This window comes from Dromiciops gliroides, chromosome 1 (assembly GCF_019393635.1).
Source record: "Dromiciops gliroides isolate mDroGli1 chromosome 1, mDroGli1.pri, whole genome shotgun sequence".
In the NCBI taxonomy this organism is placed as follows: Eukaryota; Metazoa; Chordata; class Mammalia; order Microbiotheria; family Microbiotheriidae; genus Dromiciops; species Dromiciops gliroides.
The window spans coordinates 679,324,851-679,344,673 of NC_057861.1; the positions used below are offsets into that span (position 1 = coordinate 679,324,851).

Genomic DNA, 19,823 nt, shown 5'->3' on the forward strand with positions numbered 1-19,823 from the left:
CCTAGTTCTCCATTTCCTTCCAAATGCCTTTTTTTTTTAAGTGAGGCAATTGGGGTTAAGTGACTTGCCTAGGGTCACACAGCTAGTAATAAATCTGATGCTTTTTATCACACTATAATGCTTCCTCCATAGTTTCTCTGAATTGTATGACAGTAGGACTAGTACTATTAGTAAAATTTAGGTCATTCATGTCAGAGAGTTGTGCTGTATAAAGTATAAAAGTATTTAAAAGAACACCATCTTGCAAATCGGCCTCGGATTCTCACTAAGCTGTAGTTTAATAAAATCCAACATAATTTAACACCACTTAGTTTCAAGTCCCTAAAAGAAGCCAAGTTGTCATATCCATGAAACAAAAACCCACATTTTAATATCGCAGACTCTACAAAGGCCCAGTTAAGAAAAAAGTAGAACTGGAAGGGAATGCAGTATTTCAATGTCTTTTATACCATTCAAGTAATTTTCAAAACCTACAAAAAAGAAAAATGTCTCCAAGTCAATATTCTCTAATGCCGTTTCCATTTACATAGAATTTTAAGGCTTACAAAGGTTTTTCCTCACAACAAGCCTTCGAGGTAGATAGTTTTAAGTAGTATCTCTTTTACAGTAAATGAGGAAACTGATAGGGGTGAGGGCCATATGACTACAAAGTGTCCGAAATGGGGTTTGAACCAAAGTCTTCTGATCCAAGTCCTGTGCATTTCCCACTACACCAAAAATTTACTAAACAAAATTTATTTTACAAAATGCTGTTTATTTACTTTGTGGTAATTTTATGTCTTATAAAAAAAATTCCTAAAATATACACAGTAGATCTTTAAAACGTGGAGAGACAGTATATGTCATGATACAAAAAAAGCAACCAAATAGAATAAGAAGGGAGACTATGCAAGGAAGCTGAATTCTCTATTTCAAGAGATATAAAATGCCTCAAATTCAGCTCAAAAGCACCTGGATTTTACTTACAAATTATTTCATTCCAAAAGGAATTAGTACTCAGATGTTTTGGCTGATGAAAAAATGAATTAAACAAAGCCAGTACATAAATATATACTGAATAAATAAGCCACAAGTATCTTGTTCAAACTAAATGTTAATTTTTAAACTTTTCTAAGTATATAAAAAATTATGTACAGCTCCATTCTTCAAATCTATAAAGATCATGCACTGATTTCAATTTATCGGCTATCTTTGTAGTGTTTCCTAATATCACCACCATATGCTTATGATTAGGCATATTATGTAAAACCATTTGTTTTGGTAGTTTGTTACACTGTTGTAACCACCTAGAAAACCCCTGCTCTTATACTGATAGCACTGCTCTGGTAGGTTTTCACTATTTTAATAGAAATCCTAGATACACAATGGTTTCAGGCTGCTTAACCGAACAAGTTTCATATAAAACATGAAATATTTTTCTCTTCCCACAATGTGGTACCTATTTATTAATTAAAAAAGAAAACAAAACCCTTTTCGTAAACCAGTTTCCACAGCACTCATTCATATCCATTTCTACACTCCTGCAAAACACAACAATCCCAGAAAGACTGGCACAGCCAAATTCAATGGCCACCAATCTGACATGTTTGGTTGAGGTAATCCTTTCAGGGGGAAAAAACATGTTTAAAAATAGGTTTTCAGTTCTGACAAAAGCTTAGATAAGTGCTCAAAAATTCACATTTTCTTCAAAAAATTTCAGAAGTCGAGCTTTCATGCTATAATTTACATATTTTTCACCCAAATGCTCCTGCAAACGTACCTGTGTGGAACAAAGAAAAATCATGAAAAATGTGCATGCTAGATGTTATTACAAATATAACCCACCAATTTTAGGAATGAATTAGTATGAAAAGCTAATGTGACAGCTTTACTTTTAAACACAGAGAGAAGCAGTGTTGCACAGTAGATAGCAAGCTGGCCTCAAAGTCAGCAAGACCTAGCTTCAAGTTTCACTTCTGACATATATCAGCTGTGTCACCCAAGGCAAATCACTTTAGACAGCGCTCTAGACAACTCTAAGACTATAAATTCCAAATTCAGGGCCAACATACATTGATAGAGGGAGTTTCCTCACCCAGGGGTTTCCTGTGTGTGTGTGTGTGTGTGTGTGTGAGAGAGAAAGAGAGAGTGTAGTTCAGGGTAACACTGCACTAAAAGTTTATGTAAACTTTGAGCAGACCATCCAGAGCTATTTATATACTTACCTCTCTCTTCAGTTCATCATCTTCTTCCATGAGATCATACACTTTCTCTAAAAGCTTCACTCCCAACCCCTGAATTACATCAGCTCTCAAAACTTCAATCATTCTTCTGATCTTTTCAGAACCAGATACAACAGCTAAAATATAGTAAGGCAAAGGCAATAATAACCTTAATACATGAACTCCATAGCAAGAAGAATAGAATATGTTTCTCTTGTTAAGTTAGCCATAAAAAATACTTTCACTTTTAATGAATTACTACATTCTACTTACTGAGTATAATTTATAGAGATCTATACTTGATCTTTGTTCACACTGGACATTTGTACACAAATGGTTTTATGCCTTATTGAATGAATGGAAAAAAGATATATTAAGTACCTGCACTATGCTGAGCACTCAAGATACAAATAAGGCCTGTTTGTGAGGGGCTCACTTTCTTTTTTTTTCAGATTAAGGAATTGTCAAAGAGGAAATGAAAAAAAAATTTTTTTATGTGTTTCCATCTGTTTTCAGATACTATCAGTTCTTTCTCTGTATATGGGCTGCAATCTTCATAAGTCCCTCAGGGTTACATTGGATCATTGCCTTGCTGAAAACAACCACATGCTTCCCAGCAGATCATCCCCCACTATTGCTGTTATTTTGTATACAGTACATTTCACTCCGCTTCAGTTCATGTAGGTCTCTCCAGGTTTTCCCGATAGCATCCTGTTCATCACAACTTCTATATCAACCTTAAGCTTGACAGAGAATCTTCTTCACAAAAGCCCAGCAAAGTAGGTACCATACATTTTTCCATTATAATCAATCATCATAATTATTTCCCTCCATCCCACTCCCTTCCCATGACATTTACTCTATCTTCTTTTTACCTATTCCTCCTCAGAGGTGCCTTACTTCTGACTATCCTCTCCCTCGCTCTGCACTCCCTTTTTTCACCCTTCCTTCCTTGTCCTCTTCCCCTCCTATTTTCCTGCAGGGTTAAATAGATTGCTCCTCCCAACTGGGTATGAAAGCTATTCCCTCCATGAGCCCACTCCAGTGAGATCGGAGTCCCTGAGCTAATTCTGTGTTCTAAGTTTTTCTTCCTCCCTCCCTCCTCAACCCTCCCTATGAGATCAAGCAATTCAATATGTCATACTGGTGCAGTCATGCAGAACATCTTCATCTTCCTTGAAAGTGTTTTGCTTTTTACTGCTCTCTCCCCCAATCTGCCCTTTCCTCCTTCCCTTCTCCCCCCCCCTTTTCTCCCTCCCTCCCCCCAGGGCAAAAGTATATTACTATACCTACTTGAGTATGTAGGTTAGTCCTTCTTTGAGCCAATTCTGATGATATTAAGGTTCACTTACTCCCCAACTCCTTCCCCCTCTTCTACTCTCCTCCATAAGCTTTCTTCTTGTTTCCTTCATGTGAAATACCTCTCCCCAGACCATCTCTCCCCTTCTCCCTCCCTCAGTTTATTCCTCCTACACCTCAACCCTATTTTAATGATGTCATCATGGATTAGCTAGGTGGCACAGTGGACAAAGCACCAGCCCTGGACCCAGGAGGCCCCCCAAGCCCAAATCCAGCTCCAGACATGACACCCCACCCTGTCTGCCCTACAAAGAACAAAACACAAATGCTTTACAGATATCATCCCTTCATATTCAGTTCAGCCCTATCTTCTGTGAATTTCTTGTGAAGAATTTTTGTTTTGTTTTGTTTTTTGGTGAGGCAACCGGGGTCAAACGATTTGCCCAGGGTCACACAGCCATCAATTGTCAAGTGTCCAAGGTCACACCTGAACCCAGGTTCTCCTGAGTCCAAGGCCAGCGTTCCATCCACTGCACCACCCAGCTGAGGGGCTCACTTTCTAATAGGGGGAGACATTTACAGAAGGTTCCATCTGTGAGTCAGACAGAAATGACACAAATAAGACATAGTAGCCCCACTTATTTATAATGCTTCCAGAAATAATTACTAAACCCTACTCACTTTAGGAAAATTATTAATACATTCAATTAAAAATCAAGTAAATCGGGGCAGCTAGGTGGTGCAGTGGATAGAGCACTGGCCCTGGAAACAGGAGTACCTGAGTTCAAATCCGACCCCAGACACTTGACACTTACTAGCTGTGTGACCCTGGGCAAGTCACTTAACCCCAATTGCCACACACACACACACACACACACACACACACACACACACACACACACACACACACAAATTCAAGTAAATCAGGGAGGTGAATTTATATTCCAAAGAAGCCTCAATCAATCAATCAATCAATCAACATGTATTAATGGCTAACTTTGTGGGAGGCACTGTGCTAAATGCTTTGGAAATAAAACTTACATTCTAATGGGTGAGACAACCTGCAAATAGCTACATACATATAAGATATACATAATGTAAATATACTGTAATCCCAAGGGGTTAAGAAGTAATGGAGCAGGGGCAGCTAGGTGGCGCAGTGGATAGAGCACTGGCCCTGGAGTCAGGAGGACCTGAGTTCAAATCCGGCCTCAGACACTTAACACTTACTAGCTGTGTGACCCTGGGCAAGTCACTTAACCCCAATTGCCTCACTTTAAAAAAAAAAAAAAGAAGTAATGGAGCCGTTCAAATCTGGCCTCAGACACTTGACACTTAACTAGCTGTGTGACCCTGAGGAAGTCACTTATCCCTCATTGCCCCACAAAAAAACCCCACAAAAAAACCCAACCAACCAACAAAATGATAGGCTTGGACTAGATCTCTTAGACTGTATCACATTGAACTTTAATAATCAAAAGGTGGGATATAACCTAATTCTTGAAGGAAGCCAGAAGTGAAGGAGAACACCCTAGGTATGGAGGACAGCCAGTAGAATGGGCTAGATGAAAAAGGGAGATGGAGTGACATGTCAAGATGACAAAGCAAGAAGGCCACAAAGTATGTAGATAGAGGTAAGGTGTAAGAAGACTGAAAAAGCAGGAACATGGTGGCGAAGGCTCTATGGATATGTGTGTGTATGTGTTTATGTATGTATTACACACACATACAAATACACATAAACGGGTGTGAGTGTGAGAGAGGAAGAGACAAAAATAGATCTTCACTTTAGGAAAATCAATTTGGTGGATGAGAGGAGAAACTGAAGTGGGGAGAAAATGAAGGGAAGGTGATCAGTCAACAAGCTATTGCAATCATCTAGGCATGAAGTGATGCCAGGTGGATGCTGTTTGAGTGGACAGAAGGCAAAGTATATGAGATGTGTTAATAGATTTTTGTGTGAGAGGGTACCCAAGGGTGATAGCTAGGTTGTGAGCCTGGATAACTGGAGGATGGTGGTGCCCTTAACAGTAAGAAGGAAGCTAGGAAGTGAGGAGGGTTTTGGGGGAAAGATAAGTTCTGATGGGTTCACCACAGGTTTCTTTAAATAGCAAGCTCTTCTAATATATCAAAAATTGGATATCATTTACAAAAGTCTAACTTTTCAGGGAAACACCTGCATAAAGCATGATATCAATGGTACCCCTTTACTCAAACAACTAGATTAAAATTTCATCTGTGAATGGTGACATCAAATGTGCAAACTACTATTAAATTACTTTGGCTTTCAAGTATTCTACCTCCAATAAAGAGATATTTGCCACTTTGCTTCAAAAGTAACAAGTCACAGACCTGGAGAAAGTTCTTTAAGCTTAAATTCCTCTGAATCCTCTTCAACTTTCCCATGAAGAATTAGGGTATCTCTGTATTTTCGATGGAGTCTAAACTCTGACATAGGAAGAAGTATTGGAAGATTCTCACAATTTTCTTTAGAGTCCATTTTTAGTGTCTGGGTCATCAGCTGCACCAAATCATTCATTTCATTTGTATGGCCTTTCCTGAAAAAGATTGCATTTATAATTAGTTTGGTCTTGGGAATTTTCATAAAAATATAATATTCTCATGTTTACCTTTTTTGCTTTAACAAGATTTTTAATGATGTCTTTGGGGTTTTTTTCCTATATCACCATAGTTTCCCCCAATCTGCCTCTCCCTCTCCCTCCTGGTTCTTTTCATTTACATTATTGTAATTATCATGTACAATGCTTTCTTGGTTCTGCTTACTTCACTCTGCATCAGTTCACATAGATCTTTCCATGCTTCTGTGTATTCATCACATATTTTCTATAGCACTGTAATATTCCATTACATTTATGTACCACAGTTTGTTTAGCTATGCCCCAAATACTATCCCCCCAATTCTTTGCTATCACAAGAAGTGCTGTTATTAATATTTTGGTGTATAGGGAAATTTTTTCTTATTAATGGTCTCCTTGGTAACATAAGCCTAGTAATGGAATCTCTGGATCAAATAACAGGGACATTTTAGCCACTTTATTTGCATAATTACAAACTGCTTTCCAAAATGGTTGTTCTAATTCAAAGCTCCAACAGCAATGTAGAGTGTGCACATTTTCCCACATCGCCTCCAATATTTACTATTCCCACCTTTTGCCATCTTTGCCAATTTTTTTGGGGGGGGGGGTAAAATCTCAGGGTTGTTTTAATGAACATTTTTCTTATTATTAGTGATTTGGATCATTTTTTCATATTGTTAGTAATTTGCAATTTTGGAGGGGAATTGTTTGTTCATATCCTTTGCCTACTTATCTATTGAAGAATGACTATAGGTCTTTATAATATATTTATACATGTTAATTGTTTATATATTGTGGATAACTTAAGATTTCTCTTTATCAGAGAAATTTGATACAAAGTTTCTCCCCGCCCCCCCATTTACTGTTTCCTTTCTTATTCTAATTTTGTTTGGCATAAGCTTTTCAGTTTCAGATTAATCAAATTTATCTAGTTCATCTTTTATGGTTGCCTCTCTCCCTTGTTTGGTTAAGAATACATCCCTTACCCAAAGCCATGAGAGTTACATGATCTGCTTCTCTTCTAATTTTTAAATATTATTATCTTTAATATTAAGGTCACATTTAGAATATTAATATTATTATTAAGGTCCATTTAGAATGTATTGTGGAATATGGTAGATGGTATTGGCCCAAGCCTAATCTCTGTGAGACTGTTTTTGTTTTCCCATCAGTTTTTTAACCAAATAGGCAGTTCTTTCCTAAATAATTTGTTTTCTACTTTATCAAGCATTGGGTTATTGAGTTCCATTGTTTTTGATTCTCCTTTGCCTAATCTGTTCCATTGATCTTTAGCCTGGAGGTGTCAAATATGCAACCCTGGAACTCCCCCAAAGTCAGGCTGAACCACAGTATCCCTTTGATAATTTGATTGATATAAGCATTCAAACTATAGATTAACTTTGATATTATCATTTTTATTAGACTAATAATTGCACATGTATAAGATATCTGTTTGCTTGCTCCCTCAAGGAGGGGGAGGGTAGGGAGGGAGGGAATGAGAGAGGGATAGAATCTGGTACTCAAAACTTTAAATAAATAAATGCATCATTTTTATTATATTGGCACATCTTAGCAATGGGCACTGAATGTTCATACGCCTTATTTAAATTCTTTATTTAAGAAGCACTCTGTACTCAAATCTATAAAAAATTTTGTGTGTGTTTTAGTAATTGATCCCAATATTTTATGCATCTTGTATTTATTTGGAATAGAATTTCTCTATTACTGCCTCTTGGATTATGCTATTATATATAGAAATGCTATTGATTTTTAAGGGCTTGTTTTGTAGCCTACAACTTTGCTAAAGCTGTTGTCTCAATTGGAATCTTTGCCAATTCCCTAAAATTTTCTATCATATCAGCAAAAGGTATAATTTTATTTCCTCTTTACCTGACTTAATGCCTTTAATTTCTTTCTCTTCTGTCATTGCTATAATTTCCTGAACTATATCAAATAATAGTGTGGAAAGTGGGCATCCTTGTTTTACTCCCACTGTTCTTGGGAAAGATTCTAGTGTATTCTCATCATATATGACTCTAGCTTTTGGTTTTAGATACTATTTTGGTTTTGTTTTTGTTTTTTGTGGGGCAATGAGGGTCAATACAGCTAGTAAGTGTTAAGTGTCTGAGGCTGGATTTGAACTCAGGTGCTCCTGAATCCAGGGCCAGTGCTCTATCCACTGCGCCACCTAGCTGCCCCTTAGATGCTTTTAATGATATTTTTTGAGGTAATCATACTGCTTTGGATATTTTTGTTTTCAAAATAACCGTTTAATTATTTTCCTAATGTTGAACCATTCTTGCATTTCTGTTATAAATTCAACCTATGTTGAATAATTTCTTTGATGAACTACTATAATCTGTTTTTATTTAAAATTTTGGCATCAATATTCATTAATGATCTTATTTATATAGTTCTTTTTTGTTTATCCTTCACTGGTTTAGGTTGAGGACCATATTTATCTCAAAAAAAGGAACCTGGTTTTCTTTCTAGAAATGTTTTGAATGCTTCTTTTTTGTTGAAGTCCATTTTTTTCCCATTAATGTTTTGGCTCAGATTTGAAGGGTACTTTTCCTTGAGTTGCAACTTGAGCTCCTTTGAATACATCTCCTTTTTCTATTTCTTGTGGGTATAGAATAATTGTGTATCAATCGAATTTCTTTTCCTTTATATTTGAAGCTGCTTGCAGAATTTGTTATTTATCATTGGAATTATTAAATTTAAACCTATATATCTTGTAGTTTACAGCTCAGGTTGTTTTTTTTTCTTGGAGACAACCTCTGGATTCTTCTGATTGTCACTTTGTTTTCCATATTCAGAAGTTCTGGGTAATTTTTTGTAATACTTCTTGCATTATCATGTTCAGGATTTTATTTGTCATATTCTTCTCTGAGACCTAGAATCCTCAAGTTGTTTCTGTGCATAGTGTCTCAGAAATGTTCTGTTCGCATAATCACATTTTCTTTTAATGTTATTGCTTTTTGCTTCTCTTCTTTCAGACGGTCCTTTACTTCTGTATACATGCATTCCCAATCATTTATTATCTCTTTCGTTTCTCTGGGGATCCAACTATTCTAGAGAGTAATTTGGAACTATGCCCAAAGGGCTATAGAACTGTACATATCCTTTGATCCAGCAATGCAACTGCTAGGTTTATATCCCAAAGACATCCCCCAAAAGAGAAAAAGACCTATTTATACAAAAATATTTATAGCACCTCTTTTTGTGGTAGCTAAGAATTGGAAATCAAAGGAAAGTCCATCAATTGGGGAATAGCTAAATAAGCTGTAGTATATGATGGTGATGGAATATTATTGTGCGATAAGAAATGACAAACAGGATGATTTCAGAAAGGCCTGGAAAGACTTGTATGAACTGATGTATGGTGAAGTAAGCAGAACCAAGAGAACATTGTCCATAGTGACAACAATATTGTTTGATGAAGAACTGCGAATGACTTGACTACTCTCAGCAATACAATGATCCAAGACAATCCCAAAGGACTAATGATGAAGCATACTATCCACCTCCAAAGAAAGAACTGATGTTGAATGAACACAGACTGAAGCATGCTATTTTCCACTTTCATTTTTTTCTTTTATTCAAGTTTTCTTATACAAAATGCACATCTCATCTGATTGCTTGCCACCTCAGGGAGGGGGTAGGGGAGGGAGGAAAGGAGGAATAAAAATTTGGAACGCAAAACTATAAATAAAAATGTTTACTATTTACCTTTAAAAAAATAAATCTTACCTCAGACATAAAAAAAAAAAGACACCACCATGGATCCAAGTTTTTAGCTTCTGCCAACTATTTCTGCTGTGCACAGAGAATTGTGAAAACAGAAAATAAATTTTGTTTTTATAACTCTTATTTCTCCACAGGTGTTGAATCATTTTCCTTTGTGTTACAATATTTATTCACAGATGTTTGGGACTTTCTTAGCAGTTGTTGAAGCCATATTGACTTTTGTTATTAATTCTTCACTGTTGCTTTATCTGTTTTTGTTCAAAGTCTTTTAGTAGTCTTCCTTCCAAGATCTTTAGTAATTCCCCTTACATTCGCTTACTGCTGCTCCTTTTCTGACTCCTTCCCCTTCGATGCTGATTTCTCAATGGGCTGGATCCCCATGCCATCTCAGACTCTTTCCATGCTGGGCAATTCACATTTCACAGGCCTCAGTCTCTGCCCCAAGTCACTTCTGGGGGTGACAGAACTGGCTTCAGATGGACACTGAGCTCTTTTTCCTTGGGCTTAGTGGAGTGCCTCATAGTCATACATCTGTCTTGCCCCATTTCCCTTTGTTCCTCAGTCCTCAGGCTGAGCACTGCTACAATACGAAGTGCAGCTGAGCTACTTTCCCAGCCCATGTAAGCTTCTTCCTTTTGATTCTCTGCCACTGAGAAGTGTAGGGTAAAGGCAGAATGGAGCTTCACTGCAGGTCCATGAGTGATCCATGCAGCCCCATGAAAAGGGTATTATGAGTGTTGAGTGAACAAGTTGGAGGTCAAGGATTATTCTTCCCTACTTGTTAGCTCACTGAATTGTTAACCCTCCTAAGGTTCTTTGTTTCCCAGACTATGAAGACAGTTAAGTTATTTTATCTCTTGCACATAATCCCTATATTGGAGAATTTTGAGACGTTATGAGGATCAGAAGAAATGTCTAATCCTCTACTTTGTTGGCTATGTGCCCCAGAACAGTCATGCTTTATTTTCAAGTCAGAATTAATTTGAGAATAGGATGACCAGATTTTTTGGGGGTGGGGAGGGTGGGGCAGGGCAATGAGGGTTAAGTGACTTGCCCAGGGTCACACAGCTAATAAGTGTCAAGTGTCTGAGGCCAGATTTGAACTCAGGTTCTCCTGAATCCAGGGCTGGTGCTCTATCCACTGCACCACCTAGCTGCCCCTGATGACCAGCTTTTCAAAGAGAATTTAAAAAATCTTTACTTATTAGTCTGCTTTCTTTATGGTTTTTCCCAGTTTCTTTAGTGAAGTGGGACTTTGGGTTTAGGGTGGTGTATCTTTATATACACATGAGATTTACTAGTACTAAACACTACAGGGAAACATACAAGAGAGTAAAGGAAACCTTACAGAGGTTTTATCAGTAAATATGGCCCTATATGGATTCATGGGAACCTGTCTTGTGCTTACTTATTAAATAATGTATATAAATCCCCTCCCTTCACACTGTTAACCCTTTTTCTCCTCAGATTTTTCTGGGGCCATCTTTCCAAGCTAGACATTAGGTCAATTTTTACCTTTTATCCAATGGATTGGAGATATGGCAAACCTACTAGTGTCTCAGTTCTTTTAAAATCTGTCTCTTCAACTGGAGTCCAGGTGTGGGGGCCTCTTTCTCTTTTATACATTCCACTCCCACTGGACCAACTCCAGGACATCCAGCCTGTGAAGAACTAGCCATTGCTTCCCTCATCCAAGTCTCTTTGGATTATGAAACTGGAACATTAAGCTGAAGGTATATGGTGCAGACAGAGGCATATGAGTAGAATAATTTAAGTGCAATTATCTGAAGGCAGGGAATAAACAAATGACCTGTCGTAGTCCTATGATTACCATTTCCAATGTAATGCTTGCTTTTAATTTTATATTTATCATAGTCATAGATTTTTTCCCCCCATCAATATTCAAGTAAAAAATCAGAAGCTTGAAAGTTATAGAATCAAAATGACCAAGGTTGGTCCCAGGAAAGAAATGAGAAAGTGCACCTTTTTCCTTTTAGTAAAAAAAGTGAATGGTAGAGGGCGAGAATGGATATAGAATGTTGTATAAACTATTACATGATTTGTGTACTAGCTGTTTTTGCTGAATTGTTTTTAAAAAAATCTTTGTTACAAGGGAAATCTCCCTCACTGGAGAGTATGGAAGGAGGTATTCGAAAAGGTATAGGATATAAAAGCAAAAAGCATCATTAGCATATATCTAAAAAAAGCTGCCTAACAAGCTAGTACAAAATTGAACTAAATTGACTTCTACAGTATAGCAGGAAAAAGAACCAAGAGGTCTTCTGCATGAGTAAAAGTACACAAAAATCACATGCATTCACTAGTATGCACAATTAAGATAGAACACAATTAGAAAAAAAACACAGCCTTGCATTGACATATTTGGATTAATCTATGGAGGCTAAAAAAAATACCTACCCTTCCTTGGAATCTCCATCTGACTTATCAGTTGAACTTGTAGAAGAACTTAACTCATCCTCAGACAGACAACGAACTAATTTCTTTTCCTATTGGCAAAACAAAATTCTTAGTAATTACCCACCCAAAATGCAATTATATGAAACAGTCTTAAACTAAAGCGGCAATTTAGCTCCTCTGACCTAATTTATTATTTCTATTAGTAATATCACAATTCGTGTAGACTCCCATGTTTGAAACCTTTGTGTTACATTTGACTCTTCTCTCCCTCACCTTTCATATCCAATCAGTTATGAGGTCCTGTCATTTTTACCTATGCAATCTCTCTTACATCCATCTCCTACTTTATTTCCACTGCCACCATATATATAGATCTTCAGCAGTAGCACTCACCTGGACAATTATATTTGCTTCCTGTCAGGATGTCTTGTGTCTACTCCTCCTTCCAAACCATTCTTTTTTTTTTTTTTTTTGCTCAGGTACTCCTGAATCCAGGGCTGGTGCTTTATCCACCACACCACCTAACCGCACCCCCTTCCAACCTTCCAAACCATTCTTGACACTGTTTTCCAACTAATCTTTATTTATAGATCTAGTCATATGAAAAAAATCTGCAATGGCTCCCCATTACCTAATAAGCAAAGTTCAAACTCCTTAGCCTGAAATTCAAAGCCTTCCCCAATCTTCTAGCCTAATAATATTTGTGCTCCCTCCAAATACTCTAGATTATAGCCTAACTCAATGACTTCTATTGTATATAACCTGCATTTTCCTTCCTCTATGCCCCTGCTCATGCTATTTCCCATGCCAGGAATTCCTACCCATCTTTTTTCCCCCTACCCATCTTGTAAAGTCTAACTCACAGGACAACTAAGATGAAACTTTCCTTATTTCCTTGGATTTCATATAACATTTTGTTCTGTTGCACCACTTTAAGGGAGTTAGGTAATACTACATATTACAGTCATTTGTATTTGTGTCTTATTCCCCTAGACTTTAAGTTTCATAATGATAATGACCATGTTTTAACTAACCTCTGTAACTTCCTCAGCCTCTAGGATAGTAATCTATAAGCAAGACTACTGCTTAATACATATTTGTTGAGGAAGATAGAAATTACTCTGTAAGCCAAAGTTTCTTCACTGGGTTAAAGCCCTTCTCACCCAGATCACAAGTGAAGCCTGAAGAACAACACACTGTAGGGCCTCAGGGAAAAACCAACCCAAAAGAGAAGTATTCTTTTCACACAACTCTATCTAGTGTTCCAATCTTTCAGTTTGACCAGGACTAAGCAACATGGATCTTGGCTTATGAGACTAACCATCCAATTCTATCTGAGAAATGGTGGTTATAACTTGATTTTTATGATGCAAGAACATCTGATAAGTAGCTCAGAAAGAAGCCTGATGGGGAAGACTGAATGTGTTAAGTGCATTCAAGCCTGCAATTTGAACTAATTAGGGCAGCCTGAATTAGTGAACATCTGAATAACAATTTTTTTTAAAGAAATGAAACTTTAGGGGGCAGATAGGTGGTGCAGTAGATAAAGTACTGGCCCTGGATTCAAGACGAACTGAGTTCAAATCCAGTCTCAGACACTTGACACTAGCTGTGTGACCCTGGGCAAGTCACTTAATCCCAATTGCCCCGCAAAGAAAAAAAGAAATGAAAGGGCAGCTGAGAACAGCCAGAACCACCTACCAGCATGATTCTGACCTAGCTTTTTTGGCTCTAAGGTCAACTTTCTGGGCATTTGCCCGCACAGCCTCTGACGTACATGGCACCCCTACCATACAGGTTTATAAAGTAAAATGAATGACCAGAAGCCCAGGATTGTAATGATATAGAATAGATACAAGGTGACTAGGGGCAAAGGGGAAGGCACTAGAAGGCAGGGAGGAGAAGGATCAAGAAACACTTCATGTATCACTTGGTATCTGAGGTTTAAAGGAAGCAAAGTATCCTAAGCTCCCCAAGTGAGAAAAAGAGGATTGATATCAAGAAGGGGGGCAAGCAAGTCCAAAGGCAAGAGTGTCATATGTAACAAAAAGCATAAAGATCAAGTCTTCTTGGATCACAGAATGTGTGAAGAATGTATACATAATATGACTAGGAAGGTAAGTTGGAGCCACATTATAAAAGGTTGAAATGCCAAACAGGAGTTTCTATTTGAGCCCAATGGCAATAGGGATAAATTAGATAAAGGGGAGTGATAAGGCCAGACCTGTGCTTGAGGAAAACACTAGCAGCTGTGTGGAGGGTGAACTGGAGAGAGAAGAGCAGTGTAGCAGGGAGACCATTCAGGGGACTGTGCCATGGGTGAGGGAAGAAGTGAAAAGAGACAGAACTAGGATAGTGGCCAGAGTAGAAAGAAGGGGAGAGGTATGAGAGATGTCAAGAGGTAGAAATGATAAGACCTGGTAACTGAGGTGATATGTGGGGTAAAAGTGAGGCGTCATAAACCTGGATGACTGGAAGGATATTAACCTCAACAGAGATAAAGAACTGTGGAAGAGGGATACATTTTTTTTCTTTTTTTTTTTTAATGTATAAGGTATTTTTTTTTCCATTACATGTAAAGATAGTTCTCAACTTTTGTTTATACAAGCTTTACAATTTCAGATTTTTCTCCCTCCCTCCCCCCTCCCCTAGACAGCAGGTAATCTGATATAGGTTATATCTATATATCTCTATACATATACATATACATATAGATATATACACACATATATATATATATATCCATAATAACATTAATCCTATTTCTGCATTAATCCTGTTACAAGAGAAAAAATCAGAGCAGTGATGCAATACTTCAAAATAGAAAAAAAAAACAACAGCACCCAAAACAAAAGAAATAATATGATTCAATCAGCATCTATACTCCACAGTTCTTTCTTTCTTTTTTTTTCTTGGATTTGGAGATAGAGGGATACATTTTGAGGAGAAAGCCAGTGAGTTCAACTTTGGATATGTTGATTTTGAGATCTCCATAAGACATCTGGTTTCAAAATAGGCAAAAGACAGTTGGTGATATCAGAGTAGAGAGGAGAGAGAGTGGGGCTGGATTTGGGGATCATTTGCATAAGGATGATAAGGATCTGAAGAGGTCACCAAATGAGAATGAAGAGAGAGGAAGGGGTCCGGGGAAGTGCTCTGGGGAACACCTAAAGTTATGGGGCCTAACATGGCTGATGATCCAGCAAAGGAGACTCAAGAGTGGTCAGATAGGAGGAGGAGAAAGAGGAGAGAGAACAGTGTTATGAAAACCCAGAAAGAAGAGTATACCCAGGACATATGGTCAGTAGGGACAAATGCTGCAGAGCGGTCATCAAGAAAGACAGGGATCGAGAAAAAGCGATCATATTTGGCAATTCAGAGGTCAGAAACCGGACAGGAAGTGGCTGAGAAATGAGAAAATGGCAACAAGCATAGACAGCTTTTTCAGAAGTTTGATTAAGAAGAAGATATAAGATGATAGCTTAAAGGGATGGTACAGTCTTATCAGTTTTGTTTTGTTTTTTTAAGGATGGGGGAGACCCAAATATGTTTGTAGGCAGCTGGGAATGAACCAGATAGGAAGAGACTGAAGATTTGAAAAACAGGTGATTGTGGGGGCAATCTTTAGGGGAAGACAAGAAAGGATGAGATCGATGTTTGGCCCTGGCAAGAAGGATCACCTCTTCTTTATCAGAGACTGGAGTAAAAAAGGAGAGGACCTCCAACTGTTATTTAAGAAACTCTCTTTATAGACAAGGCAAAAGCAAACTTTTTCCTGGTCTCCTCTAACTAAATGGAATTCTCATTAATGAGGTTCTGCTGTAAAAATGAATTTAAATATTTCCAAATTAAGGAATGCGGCTGGTAATTTACCTGACAGGCATCCACATCTGAAGATAACTGATGAGCAATAATGTGTTCATCTTCTATGTGCAGCTTCATTCCTTCTCCTGAATCCAGAGAACCTCTTCTTATTGAAGGACCTGAAAAAACTATCAAAGGCCGCCAGTTGGCTTAAAACTAGGAACAACAGTTAGGTAGAGTAGGAAGGAGCTAGTAAAGTACTGGCCTTGGACTCACAGAATCATAGATATGGAGCTGACAGGTACCTCAGAAGCCATCTAGCACAAGTGCTTCATTTTACAGATGAGGCAACTGAGGCCCAGAGAAGTATAGAAGACTTAGAATTGAGTATCTTGTATGACACTAACCATTTGGTTATGGGTAAAGCAATGAAGTGAGTCTTGGTTTTCTTATTTGTAAATGAGAATATTTATACTACTCATCTCAAGAGTTGTGTTGCACTCTATAAAGAAGTACACAAATGTTGTAGGTTTAAACATCTTGCTCATTCATTTTTCTTAATAATCCCTAGCTATGGACTACTCTTCCCAATGGTCTTAATTCTCCTTTGAACCTAGACAAACACAATAAAAATTTATTTGAAAAAAAATCTGCGTTCTCTTGTTAGTTATGCATACTTAGGGTACTACATTTTTCCAAACCAAAAACAGGTATGGGGTTAAGACTCTCTACATTAATTCATACTAGTCAAAATCCTAAACTGGATCTTTAAAGTTCCTATATCTTATCAAGTATGATTTCCTTTCTTCATACCTTCACACAGAAAAATAATTAAATCAACAACCCCCAGCCCCACCCTAAGGCTAAGGGATGGGAAAAAGATCTCACCAGTGGGAAACATATCTTCCTGTGACCGCTTTAGTCTTCTCCTTTCTCTGGCAGACAAAGGTCGATCCTTTTAAGGAATGAGAGTGAAGAGTTACTCCATCAATTACTACATGAAAATGTTCTACACTGCCCTTCGAGGGGCACTTTGAAACCAGCCTCTTTCAATGTCTAAGCTACTTCAGCTAGGCACACACACTTAGTACATTTGCATATGAATAGTTTTCAGTGCATTAAAAAAATCTACCTAATCTTCCTTAATTTCAAATTTTTATACTGGAAGTAGCAGGGGACTTGACACAGGAAGACTGCTTGCCTGCTCAATTAAGTAAGCCCAGAGGCCCCCATGCTATAATTTGCCCACGTTCTCATTATGGAATTGATATCCCTTGCCATCTTTCAGCTAACTATTCTGCAAACCAGGGCTAGTAGAATATTAGTATGTTTTCCCACAGCCAGTTATGGTTTATAAACTGCTTTTCCTGCAAATCCTATGAATAAGTATGGTGTAATTATCCTCATTTGTAGCTGAAGAAACTCAGGATTGTGTGACTTGCTTAGGGTCGCACAACTATTTGGTGTAAAAGTGCGATTTCAATCAAAGTCTTTTGCCTTGAAGTCTAGTGTGGCTTCCACTACCCTATGCTGTCCTGGACTCCACAATTTACCCAGATTCTTACATCAAAAAGGATTACGAAGGCTAAGTAAATTTCAAAAAAATCCTGCAAACCTTTGAGGATGTTATCTCACTGCTTCTTGAACTGTCCACAGACACCATTACTTCTTCTGTGCTATGTTTATCAGCACCCCTATGTGTCATCTTCTCAACTACTTTACTATCAATGGGAGGAGAAGGCAAAGGCCTAGGAGGAACTTCCTGGAGCTTCAAAAAAGCAAAGTATAAGACAAGTTCAGTTTCATATGTATCTTTCCCCATATCTGACTTCCCACTATAATCCCCCAAAACTTGTTTTCAGAATCTTGATTTAAAAAGCTTCAAATATTTTATTTTTACAAAAAATAATCCAACCAATATTAGCCACTCTCTAAGAAGCCCAGAAGGAAAAATACTAGAGGAAACTCCTTCAAGAAGTCAGCGATCTCCATTTATGAGTGTCGGGTGAAGGAGAAACTTAATTATTGACACCTCACCAAAGAGAACTGCATGTTTAGTCATCCTGGCTTGTTTCCTTACACACCCAAAACAATCTTTCCATCTTCTCCCAAAATGAAGCATTTCCCCTACTACATGTAGGTTCATTTTTTAAAACTAATTTCAGCATGTCATTTTTTTCCCCAACATTTCCTGCTCTTCTGTTGATAGTCTTTATATCTTATGGGCAACTATTAATTTAGCTAAATTTGAAACAACTTACCCAAAGCCAAGACAAGTTTCTTACTTCAAGAATTTGTGATTTTATCACTGTACGTGCTGCTTCCTCTGATTCAAATCACAACCTCTTTTTATCCTAGTAGATGGTCTTCAAAGAGTTGCCATGACCCCAGAAGTACCACGTTTCAAACTATATTATAAAATGGTAATCATGAAAATACCCTAATAACTGGCTAAGAAATAGAGTGGTGGATCAGTGGGATAGATTAGGTACACAATTCACAAGAGTCAATGACCATAGTAATCCAGTGTTGATAAACCCAAAGATCCAAGCTTTGGGGAAAAGAACTTACTATTTGACAAAAACTGCTGGGAAAACTGGAGAATAGTTTAGCAAAAACTTGGCATATAATAATATCTCACAGCATATACCAAGGTAAGGTCAAAATGGGGAGATAATTTCAACATAAAAGATGATATCATAAGTAAAGTTGGGGAGCATGGAAAAATGTACCTGTTAGATCTATGGATAAGGGAAGAGTTTATGACCCAACAAGACATAGAGAGGCTTGTGGGAAGTAAAATATATAATTTTGATTAAATGAAATTAAAAAGGTTTTGCACAAACAAAACCAATGTAGCCAAAATCAGGAAATCAGAAAGCAAGCAAAAATTTTTACAGTAAGTTTCTTTGATAAAGGCATCATTTTTCAAATATATAGGGAACTGAGCCAGGTTTATAAAAATAAGAACCATTTCTCAATTGATAAATGGCAAAAGTATGAACAAGCAGTGTTCAGAAGAAAAAAATCAAAGCTATCAAAAGTCACGTGAAAATAATGTTCTAAATCACTATTGACTATAGAAATACAAATTAAAACAACTCTGAGGTACCATCTCATACCTATTCAACTGAAAGAAAAAAAATGACAAATGCTTAGGGGAGTTGTAGAAAAACAGAGACACTGATGAACTGTTGGTGGAGTTGTAAACTGGTCTGACCATTCTGGAGAACAATTTGGAACTGTGCCCAAAGGGCTATAAAACTGGCTTATACTCTTTTTCCCCCCTTTTTTCTTTTTCAGGGCAATGAGGGTTAAGTGACTTGCCCAGGGTCACACAGCTAGTAAGTGTCAAATGTCTGAGGCCGGATTTGAACTCAGGTCCTCCTGAATCCAAGGCTGGCACTTTATCCACTGGACTACCTAACTGCCCCCTATACTCTTTTTTTGAACTAGAAACACCACTACTAGGTCTGTATTCCAAAGAGATCTAAAAAAAGGGAAAAGGACTTATGTGTACAAAAATATTTATAGCATTTTTGTGGTGGCAAAGAATTAGAATCTAAGGGGATGCCCATCAATTGGGGAATAGCTGAATGTGGTCTATCACTGAGATGGAATACTAGTGAGCTGTAAGAAATGACGAGCAGGATGGTTTCAGAAAAACCTGGGAAGACTTATATGAACTGTTGCACAGAACCAGGAGAACATTGTACAAAGTAGCAGCAATATTATAACAATGTTCAACTGTGAA

At 37.6% G+C, this 19,823-nt stretch overlaps 1 protein-coding gene across 5 annotated transcripts in view; it reads right to left on the reverse strand.

Annotated features, from left to right (window-relative positions):
• Window positions 1–275: 275 nt before the first annotated feature.
• The window catches only part of NEK4 (NIMA related kinase 4), a 34,524-nt gene continuing 14,976 nt past the window's right edge, over window positions 276–19,823 (reverse strand). For 3 of the 5 annotated variants that reach the window (XM_043976632.1, XM_043976630.1, XM_043976634.1), the window contains 7 exons: window positions 17,685–17,837; window positions 16,958–17,024; window positions 16,139–16,257; window positions 12,266–12,354; window positions 5,853–6,058; window positions 2,205–2,338; window positions 277–1,759 (listed from right to left, as the gene is read on the reverse strand). In XM_043976632.1, coding sequence (XP_043832567.1) covers window positions 1,667–1,759; window positions 2,205–2,338; window positions 5,853–6,058; window positions 12,266–12,354; window positions 16,139–16,257; window positions 16,958–17,024; window positions 17,685–17,837 — 861 coding nt within the window. In that variant the 3' untranslated portion in view covers window positions 277–1,666. Of the gene's footprint in view, window positions 1,760–2,204; window positions 2,339–5,852; window positions 6,059–12,265; window positions 12,355–16,138; window positions 16,258–16,957; window positions 17,025–17,684; window positions 17,838–19,823 lie in introns of all 5 variants that reach the window. The other 2 variants (XM_043976633.1, XM_043976631.1) reach the window with 2 other exon arrangements.